Source organism: Bubalus kerabau, chromosome 5 (genome assembly GCF_029407905.1).
Source record: "Bubalus kerabau isolate K-KA32 ecotype Philippines breed swamp buffalo chromosome 5, PCC_UOA_SB_1v2, whole genome shotgun sequence".
Lineage (NCBI taxonomy): Eukaryota > Metazoa > Chordata > Mammalia > Artiodactyla > Bovidae > Bubalus > Bubalus kerabau.
This window is the reverse complement of record NC_073628.1, coordinates 109,433,732-109,455,419: the sequence shown is the minus strand read 5'-3', so window position 1 is coordinate 109,455,419 and position 21,688 is coordinate 109,433,732. Positions and strand designations below refer to the sequence as shown.

The 21,688-nt window shown below is 43.1% G+C and overlaps 3 protein-coding genes across 3 annotated transcripts; all 3 read right to left on the bottom strand.

Moving 5' to 3' along the window:
• Positions 1-1,275: 1,275 nt before the first annotated feature.
• Positions 1,276-6,489, bottom strand: LOC129654305 (PRAME family member 27-like). Its single transcript, XM_055583804.1, has 2 exons — positions 6,014-6,489; positions 1,276-1,741 (listed from the first exon to the last, which is right to left on the bottom strand). Exons 1-2 carry the CDS (start codon positions 6,487-6,489, stop codon positions 1,276-1,278), a joined length of 942 nt encoding a protein of 313 aa, XP_055439779.1.
• LOC129653215 (PRAME family member 8-like) lies at positions 6,012-7,350 on the bottom strand. Its single transcript, XM_055582665.1, has 2 exons — positions 6,942-7,350; positions 6,012-6,585 (listed from the first exon to the last, which is right to left on the bottom strand). The coding sequence occupies exons 1-2, from the start codon at positions 7,226-7,228 to the stop codon at positions 6,489-6,491; spliced, it is 384 nt and encodes a 127-aa protein (XP_055438640.1). The 5' UTR covers positions 7,229-7,350; the 3' UTR covers positions 6,012-6,488.
• Positions 7,351-15,410: 8,060 nt separating this feature from the next.
• Positions 15,411-21,299, bottom strand: LOC129654037 (PRAME family member 12-like). The gene is made up of 4 exons (XM_055583647.1): positions 21,233-21,299; positions 20,200-20,519; positions 19,218-19,790; positions 15,411-16,461 (listed from the first exon to the last, which is right to left on the bottom strand). The coding sequence occupies exons 2-4, from the start codon at positions 20,484-20,486 to the stop codon at positions 15,888-15,890; spliced, it is 1,434 nt and encodes a 477-aa protein (XP_055439622.1). The 5' UTR covers positions 20,487-20,519; positions 21,233-21,299; the 3' UTR covers positions 15,411-15,887.
• Between the last annotated feature and the right edge of the window lie 389 nt (positions 21,300-21,688).

Here is a 21,688-nt window from a genome sequence, read left to right as displayed (position 1 = left end):
CAGATCTGTAACATACGGATATCAACATCTGGTTGAATGGGATAGTGGGGAGCAGAGGAAGCAGATGGCCAAGTATAAGTTATAGGTTGTATATTATGGTCATTTTATTATACATCCTGATATACTGAAGTCAAAACATACTATACTAATCTTCCTCAATCAGGAAGACCACTACGTGTTATGGGAATAAAGTGAAATTCTTACTGACGTGACTTCGCCTTCAAAGGGACTTCCCTGGTGGCTCAGATGATAAGGAATCTGCCTGTAATGCAGGAGACCCAGGTTCAATCCCTGGATTGGGAAGATTCACTGGAGAAGGAAATGGCAACCCATTCTAGTATTCTTGCCTGGAGAATTCCATGGACAGAGGAGGCTGGCAACCAACTGTCCATGGGGTCACAAACAGTCAGACATGACTGAAGGATTAACACACACACACACAGCCTTCAAAAGATATACTTTTGAAATGTGATATAAACATAATAAAAACCATGCTTCTTACCTGTATGATTTTAGTACTCTTCTCATAGGAATTTACATGTCACTACCCACCTATGACAAGGATGTGTTGTTGAGGACCACTGAGTATGTTTCCTTTGTTGTTTGTATTAACCCACTGCTGCTGCTGCTGCTGCTAAGTCACTTCAGTCATGTCTGACTCTGTGCGACCCCATAGACAGCAGCCCACCAGGCTCCCCCGTCCTTGGGATTCTCCAGGCAAGAACACTGGAGTGGGTTGGCCTTTCCCTCTCCAATGCATAAAAGTGAAAAGTGAAAGTGAAGTCGCTCAGTCGTGTCTGACTCTTCATGACCCCATGGACTGCAGCCTACCAGGCTCCTCTGTCCATGGGATTTTCCAGGCAAGAGTACTGGAGTGGGGTGCCATCGCCTTCTCCGTGTATTAACTCACAGAACCAAGGAAATCGAGAGGGAAAAAACAACTAGGGAATGACGGAGTTTCAGATCATAGGCAAGAAAGTGCTCCCCTGACCCCCATCACTAACTAGAGATCTGTGAGATGTAAACACAGAAATCAGAATAATATCATGGACAGCATTTATTCATTTACACGGAAGGTCTCTTTAATTCTGATCATTTCTACAACTGCACACACCAAAACAACTCAAACATGTATGTCTCAAACTGAATCCTTCTGATAGAAGCAACTACCTAGGCAGGGTATTACAGCATTATGTATTGGGACTCAGATGATCACACTCGTCCTCACCACAGTGAGGACAGGGGTGGGGCTAACCCAAATGTTTCTGGGATGTCCTAAATCTGTGGAATCTCCCAAAGCTCAGCTTTTAGCTGGACAAGCCTCTCCTGGTGAAGAATATCCGAGAACTGTAATTCTCCCAAAGGGCAGTATAAATCTCTAGACTTAAAGCAGGCAACCCATGAGTTATGACACAGGAGACTCTGCAGGACTGCCATGGAGACGAGGTTCCCACACACGCTGAGGACCCTGAGCTGAGAGCAGTGGTTCAGGGCAGGCAGGATGGCTGTGACGTGGGCGTCCATGATCCCACACACATTTAAGTCCAGTTCTTCAAGAGTGCCTGCAACTGTCTCCAGCAGAACTTGGCGGGGCTTGGCACTAAAGTTGGTCAGGGTAACACCACTCAGATTCAGGCCCTTCAGCTGATAGATGGCTGGACACTGGGACCGATGGGGCAAGTTCGGTTCTGTAAGCAGGCATCTGGTCATAGAGATGTTGTCCAAAGGGGTCTTCAGGCATCTGGAGGGAAAAAAAAACAAGTAAATAGATCTGGGAAACCAGAGTTATAAGTGACCTCCACATGAGAGGTAAATGATTGGCACACAGCCAAGGTTGCTATAACCATCTGATAGTACTCAATATCCAGAATGTCCAGTCTGTTTCTACCATTTTCATGTGTGACTAGATCAAGCTAAAAGAACCTTGAAAGCTCTTTTTACTCATATATCAGGCAGAGTACAACATACTCCACTTCCTTAGGAGGATGAATGAAGAAAATGGAATGCAGTAGAATATGCCCAAGTAAGAGCCTGAGCCAGAGTCTCCATCAAGTGTGGACACTACTTAATTTTAGTACTGGAAGATGAGATAAACATGCTTTTAAGTCATATCCCTTCAGCCCATGCTTGGCTCCATGGCCTGTATCTCTGGCCAGGTGAGGCACTTGGAGGATGTGTATAAACAATAAGACCCCACACCATGCCCTGGGGCTGCCAGATTTCAGGAACTCCCATCCGGCCATCATCTACAAACTTTCTATCATTGTTCACTCTCCTTTTGTCTCTGCTTCATTACCATCCAGAATCATGCATTTCCTGTATGATACTTACTTACATTATATGAAATGTGAGACCACTTTTACACACTGGGACTTTCAGTTCAGTTCAGTCGCTCAGTCATGTCCGACTCTTTACGACCCCATGAATGCAGCATGCCAGGTCTCCCTGTCCATCACCAACTCCCGGAGTTCACTCAAACCCATGTCCATCGAGTCGGTGATGCCATCCAGCCATCTCATCCTCTGTCGTCCCCTTCTCCTCCTGCCCCCAATCCCTCCCAGCATCAGAGTCTTTTCCAATGAGTCAACTCTTTGCATGAGGTGGCCAAAGTACTGGAGTTTCAGCTTTGGCATCATTCCTTCCAAAGTACACCCAGGGCTGATCTCCTTTAGAATGGACTGGTTGGATATCCTTGCAGTCCAAGAGACTCTCAAAAGACTTCTCCAACGCCACAGTTCAGAAGTATCAATTCTTCAGCGCTCAGCTTTATTCACAGTCCAATCTCACATCCATACATGACCACTAGAAAAACCATAGCCTTGACTAGCCGGACCTTTGTTGGCAAAGTAATGTCTCTGCTTTTCAATATGCTATCTAGGTTGTTCATAACTTTCCTCCCAAGGAGTAAGCGTCTTTTAATTTCATGGCTGCAGTCACCATCTGCAGTGATTTTGGAGCCCCCCAAAGATAAAGTCTGACACTGTTTCCACTATTTCCCCATCCATTTCCCATGAAGTGATGAGACCGGATGCCATGATCTTCGTTTTCTGAATATTGAGCATTAAGCCAACTTTTTCACTCTCATCAAGTCAGTTTTCACTTTCATCAAGAGGCTTTTTAGTTCCTCTTCACTTTCTGCCATAAGGGTGGTGTCATCTGCATATCTGAGCTTATTGATATTTCTCCCAGCAGTCTTGATTCCAGCTTGTGCTTCTTCCAGCCAAGTGTTTCTCATGATGTACTCTGCATATAACTTAAATAAGCAGGGTGACAATATACAGCCTTGACATACCCCTTTTCCTATTTGGAACCAGTCTGTTGTTCCATGTCCAGTTCTAACTGTTGCTTCCTGATCTGCACATAGGTTCCTCAAGAGGCAGGTCGGGTGGTCTGGTATTCCCATCTCTTTCAGAATTTTTCACAATTTATTGTGATCTACACAGTGAGGCTTTGGCATAGTCAATAAAGCAGAAATAGATGTTTTTCTGGAACTCTTTTGCTTTTTCAATGATCCAGCGGATGTTGGCAATTTGATCTCTGGTTCTTCTGCCTTTTCTAAAACTAGCTTGAATTTGAAAGTTCACGGTTCACATATTGCTAAGCCTGGCTTGGAGACTTTTGAGCATTACTTTACCAGTGTGTGAGATGAGTTCAATTGTGCAGTAGTTTGAGCATTCTTTGGCATTGCCTTTCTTTGGGATTGGAATGAAAACGGACCTTTTCCAGTCCTGTGGTCACTGCTGAGTTCCAAATTTGCTGGCATATTGAGTGCAGCACTTTCACAGCACCATCTTTCAGGATTTGAAATTGCTCAACTGGAATTCCATCACCTCCACTAGCTTTGTTTGTAGTGATGCTTTCTAAGGCCCACTTGACTTCACATTCCAGGATGTCTGGCTCTAAGTCAGTGATCACACCATCGTGATTATCTGGGTCGTGAAGATCTTTTTTGTACAGTCCTTCTGTATATTCTTGCCACCTCTTCTTAATATCTTCTGCATCTGTTAGATCCATACGATTTCTGTCCTTTATCGAGCCCATCTTTGCATGAAATGTTCCCTTGGTATCTCTAATTTTCTTGAAGAGATCTCTAGTCTTTGCCATTCTGTTGTTTTCTGCTATTTCTTTGAATTGATCACTGAGGAAGGCTTTCTTATCTCTTCTTGCTGTTCTTTGGAACTCTGCATTCAGATGCTTATATCTTTCCTTTTCTCTTTTGCTTTTTGCTTCTCTTCTTTCACAGCTATTTGTAAGGCCTCCCCAGACAGCCATTTTGCTTTTTTGCATTTCTTTTCCATGGGGATGGTCTTGATCCCTGTCTCCTGTACAATGTCACGAACCTCTGTCTGTAGTTCATCAAGCATTCTATCTATCAGATCTAGTCCTTTAAATCTATTTCTCACTTCCACTGTATAATCATAAGGAATTTGATTTAGGTCATACCTGAATGGTCTAGTGGTTTTCACTACTTTCTTCAATTTAAGTCTGAATTTGGCAATCAGGAGCTCATGACCTGAGCCACAGTCAGCCCTGGTTTTTTTTTTTGTTGTTGTTGACTGTATAGAGCTTCTCCATCTTTGGCTGCAAAGCATATAATCAATCTGATTTCGGTGTTGACCATCTGGTGATGTCCATGTGTAGAGTCTTCTCTTGTGTTGTTGGAAGAGGGTGTTTGCTATGACCAGTGCATTCTCTTGGCAAAACTCTATTAGCCTTTGACCTGCTTCATTCCGTATTCCAATTTTGCCTGTTACTCCAGGTGTTTCTTGACTTCTTACTTTAGCATTCCAGTCCCCTATAATGAGAAAGATATCTTTTTTGGGTGTTAGTTCTAAAAGGTCTCGTAGGTCTTCATAAAGCTGTTCAACTTTAACTTCTTCAGCATTACTGGTTGGGGCATAGACTTGGAGTAGTGTGATATTGAATGATTTGCCTTGGAAACAAACAGAGATCATTCTGTCGTTTTTGAGATTGCATCCAAGTACTGCATTTCAGACTCTTTTGTTGACCATGATGGCTAGTCCATTTCTTCTAAGGGATTCCTGCCCTCAGTAGTCGATATAATGGTCAACTGAGTTAAATTCACCCATTCCAGTCCATTTGAGTTCACTGATTCCTAGAATGTATACATTCACTCTTGCCATCTCCTGTTTGACCACTTCCAATTTGCCTAGATTCATGGACCTGACATTCCAGGTTCCTATGCAATATTTCTCTTGACAGCATCAGACCTTGCTTCTATCACCAGTCACATCCGCAACTGGGTATTGTTTTTGCTTTGGTTCCATCCCTTCATTCTTTCTGGAGTTCTTTCTCCACTGATTTCCAGTAGCATATTGTGCACCTACCGACCTGGGGAGTTCCTCTTTCAGTATCCTATCTTTCTGCCTTTTCACACTGTTCATAGGGTTCTCAGGGCAAGAATACTGAAGTGGTTTGCCATTCCCTTCTCCAGTGGACCACATTCTGTCAGACCTCTCCAGCATGACCTGCCCATCTTGGGTGGCCCCACATGGCATGGGTTTAGTTTCATTGAGTTAAACAAGGCTGTGGTCTGTGTGATTAGATTGACTAGTTTTCTGTGATTATGGTTTCAGTGTGTCTGCCCTCTGATGCCCTCGCGCAACACCTACCATCTTACTTGGGTTTTTACTTGAGACTGGGACTTTAAGACAGGCTAATTGTGTTCACAGATTAGTGACCAGAGTTTCTTTTTAGAAATGCTTAGGTCTGATGTGGTTTTTCCTTGTCAATACCACCTTCACTAACCTGTCACCAGAACAGAGATATCTCTTCTCGAAGAAATCACATACATGCCTGCACTACATCTATGCCCCCTAATTTGTAGCTTCCTAATCTCATGTCTCTTTCCAGAGCTTCTATACCAGTTTTCTCACACCTTGATTGCTCCGCTTATGTGTTACCACAAGTCACAGTAAAGCAGCAAATGAAACAATGCATTTGATATGTTACTATTGTGTTCACTGTTTCTAGCCTGTGGTGCTCCCCTCACTTGAGCATCTGGTTCAGGAGGCCTTTGAGGAAGGATGGAGCTTTCATACAGACATCCCAGAGGTACTGCAGCCTGAGGATCTGAAACATAAATTGCAGAAGAGCCTGATGGTCTTCTTCCTCATCAGCAGACCCATGAATGGGGGAGAGAAGGAGTCTCTGAACATTGCTCATCTTGCCCAGGAGAGGAGCAAACTTGGCCAGAGTTGACAGCTTCTGGGTGAAATTCAATTCCACCTCCTGGATACAGTCCAGCTTCACCATATTGAGAACTTTCTTAATATTTTCTTTGGACCTTGAAACAATCTTCATCTTCTTACAGCATAGGTGTATGGAGCCTTTTCGCTGTTCCTCACACCTGAAGGGGTAGCTGAGGAATTTGCCCAAGGTCTTTTTCTTGAGCCAAAGATTTATGTACACCTCCAAGGGAGCCAAGGGATACTTTGTCCTTGGCATGTCCTTAGCCACTGATGCCATCAGCGAGCTTGAGAACACATGGTACATGTCTCCAGGTCAAATGTTCCAGAAGTCTGGCCAGTATTTCTCAAGTCCAGCACCCGCAGTTTGCACTTCCTATGGGGAAACAGAAGATCGGGTGAGAGTCTTTAAAATACACACTGAATGAAACTATAGCCTCAGAATTTAGGCAACATTCTAACTTCTCATCTTTGCTTTGACTTCACATTCCTGATATCACCTTCTGTCTTTTCTCTTTCCTCTCTTGCTCACTTTCCTCCAGTCCTTTTCGTCTTCCATCCTTCCTAGTACACTTTTGTAAGGTTATTTCCCAATGTGATCTCAGCAGTGCTCAAGGCTTCTGAGCTTTTTCAGAAGTCTCTGGTCTGCCCTTTGGTCATTCACTCTCCCTGACACCAGCAGTCCCTTCCAGGACACCCAAGACCCTGCCAGGCTACCTGGATCAGACTCACCTGGGCTGAACCTTCTGGGCCAGCAGGACATCAAGTCCATCCAGCACTGCTTCTAAGGTTTCTTGGTGAGGCTTCTTCATCAGCCCTCCTAGAGGCAGGCGGGCAAAGGGCCAGGCTAGCACCATGGCCATCAGGGTCTCACTGCGCCTGAGAGAGAAGGCAGCCATGAATGGTGGTGGGTAGAGCTCCATGGGCAGATACTCCAAAGAGCAGATGGCCAAGGCCTCATCTCTCAACAGGCTCATTGCTGCCAAGTTCACAAGTCTGGGTGGGTTGTGAGCACTCATCCTGACCCTTAATGGAATCCTGTGAAAATGCAAGGGAACAAAGCATCCTTCTCAGGTCAGTCATTCCCATAAGAGTGGTCTCTCTCCCCATTCTTCAGGGAAATCAAATCAGAGCCAAAGTCATCACCTTGGAAATGATGAACCAGAAAGGAAGGAACTCAGTTTGTCAGGCTTCCAGGCTAGATTTGGTGGGCACTAAACCATAGCTCTGCCTCTTCTCGCACTACAGCAAGAATCTCACAAGTACCAAGAAGACAGAAAGGCAAGCAATAGCTCCTCCATTTCCTTCCATTGTTTGCTTACTGCATGTCCCTCTTGCACATTTGTATCAGGAGACTGAACAATCTGACTCCCTTTCTCTTGGGTGAAAACATTTAAAGTGTCATGTTCAGCCCAAATTACGGGGACAGAAGTTCATGTGGAATACAGCTTCCATCCTCAGTTCCCAAACTTAACTTTGCTGGGAAGAATGTAAGAGGTACCTTTAAAAGGAATGCCGTTTGTGCATAAAGTAAAAACTTCAAATGTCAAGATATAAAATTTCAAACAGTTATATGTCTTTTATTAACAACAACAACAAAAAAAAACTGCTTGATGAGACATTTAAATGATATAAGCCAAAGTCAAAATCAAAATATTTAGGTTGAAGGCAAAGCTACACTTTGAGGCAAAAAGAAAGCCTGAAATTTTTTTAACTAAAAGAAAACAAACAGGAAAACTCTTCCTGTCATGTCAGACTGTGTTTCACCACTCAGTACATGCTTGGCATTGGCAGAACATGTTAGCTAATGCTGATAATTTACCAGCTCAGATGGGGTTGAGGGACTGCTCAGACCTCAATCAGACTTCAGAAATCAGAGCTCAGAAATGACTGAGTGACTGCACTCACTCCACTTCCAGTCTTCTCTTAAGCTTTTCCTTGAGAACAAATATTTCACTGGCTATTTCAGTAAACAAAGGATGCTGCGGCCAAAAAGCCATTAACTCTGAAGCCCCCCTACCCTCCTAAGAGAGTATGCCCCAAGGGGAATTCCAAGAGGAGAAAACAGGATGGTGTTCTAAAGTCGTCAAGATGCATATCATACAGATAAGTTCAATAAGACCAGACTCTGGCCTCTTTCCATACATTAAAAAAACATGAAAAGGAACTTACCTGGTGGTCCAGTAGTTAAGAATTTACCTGTCAGTGCAAGCGACACAGGTTGGATACCTGGTCCAGGAATATTCCATGTGCTATGGAGCAACTAAACCCATGCCCCACAACTACTGAGCACTCAGCTAGAGCATGGGACCCATGACTACTGAAGCCCACAGGCCCTGGAGCCCATGCTCTGCAATGAGAGAAGCCAGCAAAATGAGAAGCCAATGCATTTCAACTAGAGAATAGACCCTGCTCACCACAAGAGAAAGGCTGCCCTCCACAAGGAAAAACCAGCACAGCCAAAAAAAAAAAAAAGAAAGAAAAAAGTAAATAAATGAATATAATTATAGAGATAAATAACAACTTTTAAAAAGCATGAAAATCGTTAATTTGAGATGTATCATTTTTATCATATGCAGTAATCTTTTGAATTTTTTTTTTTTCCAGGAAATGACATTATGGACTCTGGCTCCACCGTATAACTTTTTTTCCACCCTTATAACTTTTGAACAGTTCCTCAGAGCAATCTGAGAAGCCACCTTTCCGGTTATAATCTTCTGTAAAGTCAACGAATAAAATGTATTTGTTATGTTTTAGGTTGTGCATTTCTTATCATTTGACATGCTCTTCCAAGACATTTTTCCAACCCACAGTGTCCTTTCCCCACTCACCTGAGTTCCAGGGGTTAGATGAAAACTATCGACTAAAATGTTAGTCACCATGTGAAAGCAGAGAGGTATCTTATTTGGTGGGAGTGTTTAGAACCCAAGCCCAGGAGACAGTATCTTAGAAACTTTGAGAAAACTGCTCCAAGGAGGTGGCAGGGGGAGTCAGGCTATATACAAGTTTGTAACAAAGGGAACAGGCAGTCTGAACATCAAAGATTACTGTGAGGTTAAAAAAAAATAAACAGATACAAAGTTAGGGAATTCAGCTTTCTACATATAGGAAGATGCAAGCCTCTTGGCTCACTGAATTCATTCCTTTCATATGTACCTCAGCTCTCTGGAACCAATTCCTCTTTCCTTGTTCACCTTACGGGGTGGCAGATGGCTGCTTCTTGCATTCCCCCAGCTCCTCAGCAATCATCCTGGGGAATGGCGAAATCTGCTGGATCAGAGATTTACATCACTGTGCAAATATTTGTACTCAAGTAGCATTTACAGGACAGCCCAATTTTTTCAAAATAATTTTTATTTTGATTATTTGGCTATGCTGGGTCTTAATCATGGGTGTGGGAACTTTGATCTCCCTTGTGCCCCTGAGGGATCTTTTATTTGTGGCATATGGACACTTAGTTACAGAACATGGGATCTAGTTCCCTGACCAGAGATTCAACCCAGGCCCCCCACATTGGAAGCATGGAGTCATACCCACTGGACCACCAGGGAAGTTCCAGGATAGCAAGATTCATTAAAAATTCTAATGTATACAGTCTTGATTAGAAAATTTATTTCTGTCCTCTGGTCTGATCAACCAGCAGGTGGCCTAGGAGACCTACAGCTCAGAATGTCTATCACTGAAGATGAATCCAGTATCTTTTATTTCCTCCCACCCTCAGCTCCCCTACACTGGCTACTGGAACAGCTTAGGTGAACCCTGATTCACTGGTGACCACATGTAGTATGTGAGTCCAATTTCAGTCCCTGGATTTTGCTTTCTTCCCTGTTGTGAGAATAGCAGGATAAAGATTTAGGCTATTCACTAGGAGGGAGAAGACTGAGGGGGAAAAAAAGCACCGTGGAGGTCTTACATAATAAGGAGCTCTTGCTCAACAACTCCAGAGCCAAGCCCTCAATAAGCAATATCTCAATGAATCCCACTGAAAGTCCCATAAACTGTGTGTGCATCATTATCTTCATTGTGGGGGGAAACAAAGCTCTGCCTAAGACTATAATCCCAGCCCTATATCCACTTCCTCCCCAGAATAAACAACTGCAGCCTCTGAATCCTTAGCAGGGAAACTTTATTTGGCTGCATTTTGTTTAGAGGCACTGTGGAGGTTACATTTATGTGTCAACTTCACTAAGATGAGATGCCCAGGTCTCAGGTCAAACAGTAATTCCGGGAGAATCTTCAAAGGAATTCCTGGAGGAGATTAGCATGGAATCAGTAGACTGAGTACGAGATCAGCCCTCACCAGTATGGGTGGGCATTGCCTTACCCTCTGGGTGCCTGAATGGAACAAGGGCTACTGCTCTCCCTCTCTCCTTGGCCATGAATACTGGTGTTTCTGGCTCCTGAACCTGGAAAACGCCAGGCCATACACAATTGGTGCCCTGGTTCTCACGCCTTTAGCCTTGACTTAAAATTCAGACTTAAATTGAAGAAAGTAGGGAAAACCACTAGACCATTCAGGTATGACCTAAATAAAATCCCTTACAATTATACAGTGGAAATGAGAAATAGATTTAAGGGACTAGATCTGATAGACAGAGTGTCTGATGAACTATGGATGGAGGTTCATGACATTGTACAGGAGACAGGAATCAAGACCATCCCCAAGAAAAAGAAATACAAAGAAGCAAAATGGCTGTCCGAGGAGGCCTTACAAATATCTGTGAAAAGAAAGGAAGCAAACAGCAAAGGAGAAAAGGAAAGATATACCCATTTGAATGCAGAGTTCCAAAGAATAGCAAGGAGAGATAAGAAAGCCTTCCTCAGTGATCAATGCAAAGAAATAGAGGAAAAAAAATAGAATGGGAAAGATTAGAGATCTCTTCAAGAAAGTTAGAGACACCAAGGGAACATTTCATGCAAAGATGGGTTCAATAACGGACAGAAATGGTATGGATCTTACAGAAATAGAAGTTATTAAGAAGAGGTGGCAAGAATACACAGAAGAACTGTTCAAAAAAGATCTTCATGACAGAGATAATCATGATGGTGTGATCACTCACCTAGAACCAGACATTCTGGAATGTGAAGTCAAGAGGGACTTAGGAAGCATCACTATGAACAAAGCTAGTGGAGGTGATGGAATTCCAGTTGAGCTATTTCAAATCCTAAAAGATGATGCTGTGAAAGTGCTGTACTCAATATGCCAGCAAATTTGGAAAACTCAGCAAAGGCCACAGGACTGGAAAATGGCCATTTTCATTCCAATCCCAAAGAAAGGCAATGCCAAAGAATGCTCAAACTACTGCACAGTTGAACTCATCTCACATGCTAGTAAAGTAGTGCTCAAAATTCTCCAAGCCAGGCTTCAACAATATGTGAACCCTGAACTTCCAGATGTTCAAGCTGGTTTTAGAAAAGGCAGAGGACCAGAGATCAAATTGCCAACATCCGCTGGATCATCAAAAAAGCAAGAGAGTTCCAGAAAAATATCTATTTCTGCTTTATTGACTATGCCAAAGACTTTGACTGTGTGAATCACAATAAACTGTGGAAAATTCTGAAAGAGATGGGAATACCAGACCATCTGACCTGCCTCTTGAGAAACCTATATGCAGGTCAGGAAGCAACAGTTAGAACTGGACATGGAACAACAGACTGGTTCCAAATAGGGAAAGGAGTACGTCAAGGCTGTATATTGTCACCTGCTTATTTAGCTTATATGCAGAGTATATCATGAGAAACGCTGGGCTGGAAGAAGCACAGGCTGGAATCAAGATTGCCGGGAGAAATATCAATAACCTCAGATATGCAGATGACACTACCCTTATGGCAGAAAGTGAAGAGGAACTAAAGAGCCTCTTAATGAAGGTGAAAGAGAGAGTGAAAAGTTGGCTTAAAGCTCAACATTCAGGAAACGAAGATCATGGCATCGGTCCCATCACTTCATGGCAAATAGATGGGGAAACAGTGGAAACAGTGACAGACTTTATTTTGGGGGGCTCCAAAATCACTACAGATGGTGATTGCAGCCATGAAATTAAAAGATGCTTACTCCTTGGAAGGCAAGTTATGACCAACCTAGACAGCATATTGAAAAGCAGAGACATTACTTTGCCAACAAAGGTCCATCTAGTCAAGGCTATGGTTTTTCCAGTAGTCATGTATGGATGTGAGAGTTGAACTAAAAAAAAAAAGCTGAGTGCTGAAGAATCTATGCTTTTGAACTGTGGTGTTGGAGAAGACTTTTGAGAGTCCCTTGGACTGCAAGGAGATCCAACCAGTCCATTCTAAAGGAGATCATTCCTGGGTGTTCATTGGAAGGACTGATGCTAAAGCTGAAACTCCAGTACTTTGCCCACCTGATGCAAAGAGCTGACTCATTTGAAAAGACCCTGATACTGGGAAAGACTGAAGGCAGGAGGAGAAGGGGAGGACAGAGTATGAGATGGTTGGATGGCATCACCAACTCAATGGACATGTGTTTGAGTAAACTCTGGGAGTTGGTAATGGACAGGGAGGCCTCGTGTGCTGTGGTCCCCGGGGGTCACAAAGAATCGGACACACCTGAGTGACTGAACTGAACTGAACATATTTTTTAAAAGAATAAATTCTTGCTTAATTATGGTTAAAATCAATTTTAAAGTCTAATTTATTTCTTGCAGCTTTAAAATGTTTTTAAATTTCCCACATGATTTCTTCAAAATACTGTATTACCTCAATAACCTTTAGAGAAAGTTGTATATAAATCACTGTGGAAGTATTTATACTTAAGTGCCATTTACAGGATAGTACATTAAAAATTTTATTTATTTATTCATTTAATTATTTGGCTGTGCCAGGTCTTAGTCCAGCCTACAACATCTTTGATCTTCCTTATGTCCTAGTGTATGTGTATGTGTGTGTGTGTGTGTGTGTGTGTGTGTGTTTGTGTGTGTGTGGGTACTGAGTTGTGTCCAAAACTTGGGACCCTATGGACTGCAGCCTACCATGCTCCTCTATCCTTGAAATTTTCCAGGCAAGAATATTGGAATGGATTGCCATTTGTTTCTCCAGGGATTCTTCCCAACCCAGTGATCGAACCCATGTCTCCTCTGTCTCCTGCACTGGCAGGCAGATTCTTTGCCACTGAGTCAGCTGGGAAGCCTGAGGGATTTTTAGTTGTGGCATGAGAACACTTAGCTGCAGTATGTGAGATCTAGTTCCCTGACAGTGATTGAATCTGGGCTCCCTGCTTTGGGACCATGGAACAAAAAGTTCAATTGGGAATTCAGTTGGGAACAGAGAAGTTCCAGGATAGCAAGATTTATTAAAAATTCTAGAGTATACAGTCCTGATTACAAAATTGATTTCTATTCTCTGGTCTGATCTACCAGCAGGTGGCCTAGAAAACCTGAGGCTCAGAATGTCTATCACTGGAGATGAGTCCAGTCTCTCCTATGCCCTCCCACCCCCAGCTCCTCCGCACTGGCTACTGGAACAGCTTGGGTGCATCCTGATTCATTGGTGATCACATGCAATATTTGAGTCCAATTTCTGTCTCTGGATTTTGCTTTCCTCCCTATTGTGAGTAATAGAGGTAAGTACAAAGGTTGAAGACTTAACGCTATTCACCAGGAGGGAGAAGACTACAAACAAACAAACAAAAAGCATCATGGAGTTCTTGCTCAACAACTCCAGAGCCAAGCCGTCAACAAGCAGTTTTTCGCTGGATCCTATTAAAAATCCCATGAACTCTGTGTGCATCATTATATTCATTGTAGGGGGAACCAAACTCTGCCTAAGGTCCTCCCAGCCCTATATCCCCCTCCTTCTCAGAACAAACAATTGCAACCACTGAATCCTTAGCAGAAATTGGCTACATTTTATTTGGCTGCATTTTGTTCAGACACACTGAGAGGGTTAAATTTATGTGTCAACGTCACTGTGAGATGAGATGTCCAGATCTCATGTCAAACATTAATTCTGGGAGAATCTGTAAGGTTATTCCTGGAAGAGATTAGCTTTGAAATCAGTATTTAGAGTCAAGAGATCAGCCCTCACCAGTGTGGGTGGGCATCGTCTTATCCTCTGGGGTCTGAATGGAATGAGGGCTACTGCTCTCCCTGTCTTCTAGGTCATGAATACCAGAGCTTCTGGCTCATGAACCTTGAAACTACAGGACATACACAAAAGGTTCCCTGGTTCCCAGTCTTTTAGCCTTGACTCAGAGCTACACCATCACTTTCCCTGCTTTTAAACCTTAAGACTAGGTCCGAATTATATCACAGTCTTTCCAGTTCTTTAGGCAACAGACAGCAGACAGTGGGCCTGCTCAGCCTCTGCAGTCATGTCAGCCTCTTCTCAAACTATGTATGTGTCTATGTATGAGGTGAATCCTGAACAACAACTGCTCAGGGTCACTTAGATGAGGATTTTTTAAAACAGTAAATTTAGTTTTACACAATATGGAGTTGGGTTGAACCTGAGGAGGATGAACTGAGGATAGGGAGAGCTGACTATGAGTTATATGTAATACATAACATACATTTGTTATACATTTGGATGTTCTGATGTCCAGACAAGCTATCCTTAATTTTTCTGATAGAGAGGGACTGGACTTGTGATGGGAATTATCTATTTTGATATGACCAATTACTAAAAATGTATAATTCTTGAATGTAGTATTCAAATAATAGATCCATGTTAAATGTTTTTTACTAATTTAATATTTTTCTAAAAAGAAGTTGCTTGTCTAGCCACAACTTGATTATATCCATAAGGACCACTACCCACCCATGATAGGCATGGAATGGTGAGAACCAGTATCGTTTATTGGTAGTATGGAAAACATCTTGCAGAAGTGGGGACCCATGCTTGTGGCAGTGAAGCACACAAAAAGGCAAGAAACTGCAACTTATACACCAACTGATAGAAGTATGAAGAATACCCATGTCAAGGTCATGGCCTGAGTCAGCAGTGAACGCCCTGCAAAGAGCTCTTCACTCCAGTTGTTTGCCAGACACTGAGTATGTTCCCCTTTGTGTGTATTAACCCAGTGAACAGCCAAAGAAATGAGCAAGGAGGTAAGAGATGCCCAAGACAGAATAAAGAAATTTCAGGAATGTAAGCTTTTGAATCATGGACAACCCAGTGCTTTTTTTTTTTAAATCACAAACTGGAAATAATTAGAACACGTAATAATATATCATGGAGAACAGCGGCTGGTTTTCAATAAGCATCTCTTTATTTATTTATAATTAATTTTTATTGGAGTAGGATTTCTTTACAATGTCCCTTTAGTTTCTTGCTATACAACAAAGTGAATCATATCTATACATGTATCTACTCTCATTTTAAATTTCCTTCCTATTTAGGTCACCAGGAAAGTATCTTTATTCTTGACCATTTCTGTACATCCATCTCCCCCAGGGATAACTGAAACATGTGGGGCTCAAGCATGTATTCACCTAGGTTCATATTTCAGATTCTAGAAGCCCATGTCCCTGAAAGTTCCATCCCTTCCAGAGTCTACATTTCCCCCTGCAATACTGAATCCCTCCCTCCATATCGCCTTTCCTTTTCCCATTCACATTGAGAAGATGTCTGAAACCACAGCTCTCTTGTCCCTTCATGATGTCCTCATGTTCTAGATTTCAGTTACCAAGTGCCCAGAAGAAAGCCTTTAATAGAGGCAACTCTCTAGGCAGGGGCAGTACATCTGTATACAATGGGCTCCAAATGATAGCATATGTTCTCACCACAGTGAAGACAGGGGCTGGGGCTAATCCAGATGATCCTGGGAAGCCCTAAGTCTCTCAGAACCTCCAACAGCTGAGCCCGAAGCTGGGCAAGTCTCGCTTCCAAGAGAACACCCTGAGATCTGTAACTCTCCTGAGGGGCAGGATAACGCTCTTGCGTTAAGCAGGGCAGCCCAGCGGTGTGTCGCAGCAGCTTCTCTATAACGGCCATGGACAGGAAGTTCTCACACAGGCTGAAGTACCTGAGCTGGGAGCAGCGGCTTAGGGAAGGCAAGATGGCCTCCAGCTGGGAGTCCGTGATCCCACACAGATCTAAGTCCAGTTCCTGGAGGGTGGCTTCAACTTTCTCCAACAGAATGTGGAGGATCTCAGGATTAAAGTCAGTCATGGTGACACCACTCAGATCTAGGCCCTTTAGCTGACTGATGTTTGGGCTCTGGGACAGGTAGGTCAAGTCTGATTCCGTAAGCCAGCAGTTGGTTATTGACAGGTTGTTCAAGGGGGACTTCAGGCACCTGGGGAGAAACCAAACAATTAGTTCTTGGAAACTGAAGTGCCAGGTTGCATATTGGTGATAGACAAATGGCTTCTATGGAACTAACATTAGACAGGCCATCTCTTGAGGGCCAATACACTGATTGTCCATTTTATTGTAGGCTAAGTCCTATCACCTTCACTGTGAGACTGAGTTACCTCACAGAATCTAGAGAGCGCTCTCTCCTCATCTATCAAGCAGAGTACAACATATTCTACTTCCTTATGGGGATGAATGAAGATACTGGAATGCATAAGAACATGCTATGAGGAGACCCAGAGAGAGTCTCTTTTAAGTGTGGACATCACTGAATATTAGTGTTGGGTGATAAGATTTAAAAATGACTTCAGATGAGGCTTCCTTCAGTCCAAGTGTGGGCTCCAGATGCCTCTATCTTTGATCAAGTGAGGTCCTAGGAAGATATACATAAAGAATCAACTTATATAAGATCCCACAACATGAAATGTGTTGCTGTCTAGAGGGGCTCACTTATATCCTTGCATCATCTACGGACTTTCTATCACTTTTTATTATCCTTTTCTCTCAGTTCAGTTAACAAACATCACCTCCAGAACCATGCTTCTCCCATATATCAGTTAACGTATGTGGAGCACAAAACACCATATTATATAGACAGGGATACCAAGGGAATATTTCATGAAAAGATGGGCACAATAAAGGACAGAAATGGTATGGACCTAAAAGAGGCAGAAGATATTAAGAAGACATAGCAAGAATACACAGAAGAACTACACAAAAAAGATCTTCATGACGCAGATAATCACGATGGTGTGATCACTCACCTAGAGCCACACATCCTGGAATGGGAAGTCAGGTGGGTCTTAGAAAGCATCACTACAAACACTAGTGGAGGTGATGGAATTCCAGTTGAGCTATTTCAAATCCTAAAAGATGACGCTGTGAAAGTGCTGCACTCAATATGCCAGCAAATTTAGAAAACACAGCAGTGGCCACAGGACCGGAAAAGGTCCATTTTCATTCCAGTCCCAAAGAAAGGCAATGCCAAAGAATGCTCAAACTACCACACAATTGCACTCATCTTACACGCTAGTAAAGTAATGCTCAAAATTCTCCAAGCCAGGTGTCAACAGTATGTGAACCCTGAACTTCCAGATGTTCAAGCTGGTTTTAGAAAAGGCAGAGGAACCAGAGATCAAATTGCCAGCATCCATTGGATCATTGAAAAAGCAAGAGAGTTCCAGAAAAACAACTGCTTTATTGACTATGCCAAAGCCTTTGACTGTGTGGATCATAATAAACTGTGGAAAATTCTGAAAGAGATGGGAATACCAGACCACCTGACCTGCCTCTTGAGAAATCTGTATCAGGTCAGGAAGGAACAGTTAGAACTGGACATGGAACAACAGACTGCTTCCAAATAGGGAAAGGAGTACATCAAGGCTGTATATTGTCACCCTGCTTATATAACTTGTATTATTATATGTTATATAATAATATTATAACTATTTAACTTATACATGATGTATAGAGTACATCATGAGAATTGCTGGGCTGTATGAAGCACAACTAGAATCAAGATTGCTAGAAGAAATATCAGGAACCTCAGATATGCAGATGACACCACCTTTATGGCAGAAAGTGAAGAAGAACTAAAGACCTCTTGATAAAAAAAAAAAAAAAAGTGAAGGAGGAGAGTGAAAAAATTGGCTTAAAAACTCAACATTCAGGAAACTAAGATCATGGCATCTGGTCCCATCACTTCATGGCAAATAGATGGGGAAACAGTGGAAACTGACAGAATTTATTTTTTGGGGCTCCAAAATCACTGCAGATGGTGACAGTAGCCATGAAATTAAAAGATGCTTGTTCCTTGGAAGAAGAGTTATGACCAACCTAGATAGCATATTCAAAAGCAGAGACATTACTTTGCCAACAAAATTCCGTCTAGTCAAAGCTATGGTTTTTCCAGTAGTCATGTATGGATATGAGAGTTGGACTATGAAGAAAGTGCTGAAGAATCTATGCTTTTGAACTGTGGTGTTGGAGAAGACTCTTGAGAGTTCCTTGGACTGCAAGGAGATCCAACCTGTCCATTCTGAAGGAGATCGGGCCTGGGATTTCATTGGAAGGAATGATGCTAAAGCTGAAACTCCAGTACTTTGGCCACCTCATGTGAAGAGTTGACTCATTTGAAAAGACCCTGATGCTGGGAAAGATTGTAGGCGGGAGGAGAAGCTGATGACAGAGAATGAGATGGTTGGATGGTATCACTGACTCGATGAACATGAGTTTGAGTAAACTCCGGGAGTTGGTGATGGACACGGAAGCCTGGCATGCTGCAGTTCACGTAGTCCCAAAGAGTGGGACATGACTGAGCAACTGAACTGATAGGGAGTTTAGAAGAGGTTCACTGAGGGCACAAACCTTGTAAACACGGAGCTTCTCTTCAGGAATGCTCTGATCTGATGTAGTTTCCCCACTTCAACATCCTTTTTACTTACCCATTTTTATCATTTCAACATAGACGCCTCCACAAAAGGAGGAAATTATAAACCCTGGGATGCAAACATCCCAGTCAGTACTCTGTACCTCCCCAGCAGGGTGTCTCACAAGAGCCACTAGACCAGTTTAACCCTCTACCTAGATTAGTGTGGTTATGGGATATCACATTTAAGGAGAGTGCAACAAAGGAGACAATGCTTTTGACATTTTAGGGTTGTGTTCAATGTTACCCAGCTAGTGGTCCACTCCTACCTGAGCATCTGGTCCAGGAAGCCTTCAAGGAAGGAGGGATAGTCCAGATGGAGATCCTGGAGGTGGCCAAGCCTCAGGAACTGAGAGGTAATTTGGACAAGGTGATCCTGCTCCTGCTTCGTGAGGGCAGACAGGTGGATGGGGGAGAGACAGAGTCTCTGCAAGTTACTCATCTTTCCTAGGAAAGACGCAAATGTGGCCAGGGTGGACAGATGCCAAATCCAATTCACTTGCACCTCCTGGATACAGTCCAGGTGCACCATGCTCAGGACCTTCACAACATTGTCCATTGGCATTGCAGAGATCTTCAGCTTTTTACAGCAGAGATGTACAGAGGCTTTTCTCTGCTCCACCCACCTAAGAAGGTAGGTGAGAAAGTTATCCAGGGTCCTTTTCTTCAGGCAAAGGTCTATAAAAATCTTCAGTGGAGCCAAGTGCTGCTTTGCCGTTGAGCTCTGCTCAGCCACTGGTGCCATTCTTGAGCTTGAGCACTCATAACTGCTGGCTCCAGACCACATGCTCCAGAAGTTCTGGCCAGTATTCCGTAAATCTAGCACCTGCAGTTTGCACCTCCTAGAGGAACAAGGAAATTGATGAGGATGTATCAAAATACACACAGAATAAAAAAAAAAACAGCCTAACAATTTGACAACATCCTGCCCACCTGTGCTGTAACTTAAAATTTCTGACATCATCTGCTGCCTTATTCACTGCCCTCTCTGCCTCACTATCCTCCATGCCCCTTCCCCTCTTAATCTTTCTGATTCTCCACTTTAGTATCTCAAGGCTCTTTGAGGAAGTGGGAAATGTTCTTCTAGGCTCCCATTCACTACAGGCACTCTTCAACTTCCAAAAGGTACTTCCTTTAGCAACAAGGCTTCTGCATTACCATTTTCAGAACCCTTTCCACCCATCCATTTTCAACCCACCTATCTCCTCTGGGACATCCAAGATTTTATCAAGGTGCCTTAAACACACTCACCTGGAATGAACCTTCTGGGCTAGCAAACCATCAAGTGCTTCCAGCACTGCTTGTAAAGGTCCCATATGAGGCATGTCAATCAAGCCTCCCAGAGGCAGGCAGACAAACGGCCAGGCTTGCACCATGGCCTTCAGGGTCTCAATGTGTCTCCCGTGGAATGCCTCCATGAAGAGGGGTGGAAAGAGCTCTGTGGGCAGATCCTCCAGAGCAGAAAAGGCCAAAGCATCATCCCTCAGCAGGTGCTTTCCTGCCAGGTCCAGGAGTCTGGATGGGTTCTGGACACTCATCTTGACTCTACAAGAAAAGGAATCCTGTAGAAACTGCCAAGGCACAAGGCATCCATCTCAGGCCAAGCAGAAGTGTACCTAAGACATTCTCCCACCCTTTCAGAAGAACCTACTCAGGGCCAAGGTCACTGGTCTGGCAGGGATGCAAATGCCTCAGTCAGCCCATGTGACACTCTGACCTCAATGGGCACAAAGCTGTAACTCTTTACCTGCTGGTCTCAGAGCGAACCTCTCGCAAGTACCAGTGAGGAGAAAAGACAGTCACTAGCCTGTTTAGTAACATCCATTGCTTTGCATGATTCAGGTCCCACTAGAAAGTGGATACCAAGAAGCCTGAGTGTTCACTCCAAACTTTATTTGGGGAAGAGTTTCAAACAATCTCTTTGAGCCCTACATTCGTGAGAGTCACGTGGACCAGCACAGCCTCCAACCTGAGTTACCTCTAACATGAATACCATTGTGTTCAAAATATTTATTTTAAATTTCATGAAATAAAATTCCAAAATGGATGTTTTTCATTAAAAATACCTCCTTTGTAAAGTCATTTTAAATTGATATCAACTAAAGCACAAATCAAAATATGAGATTGCAGCAAAACTACACTGCTAAGCAAAACTAAAACATGAAATGTGTTCATGTGAGAGAAATAATTATTTGAAAGCTCTCACTGCATCCAGAGATACATGCCACCCTTCAAGATTTAATCATGGGTAAAAAAGTGTGTCCTTACGAGGACAGTAACTTACTGCTCTGGTGAGGCGCTCAGATCTCAGATGCTGTGAGAACCCAGTTGGTATCTCTAGAGCAGGAAGATTCTACATCTCTTTTCCAGTGCTTCAGACTTTTATACACCTTTTTATTCCCATCATCCCTCTGTCCCACTACTAACCCAATCAGAAAAGGACACCTGATTAGATTACCGAGTGCTGATTGGATCATCATATTTCTGTAGGTTAGTTGATTGAATCGGATACACATTCAGGAGACAGAGGATGATGGGGTTGCTGGATAATCAAGGACCCATTCACTGATTCACAAAGACATTATTCTGGGTGATATTAAGGTAGTAAAAGAGGGCTTCTCTGTGGCTCAGTGGTAAAGAATCTTATGGCAATGCAGGGACATGGGTTTAACCCATGGTCGGAGAAGACACCACAAGTCAAGTAACAACTAAGCCCATGCACCACAACTACTGAGGCTTT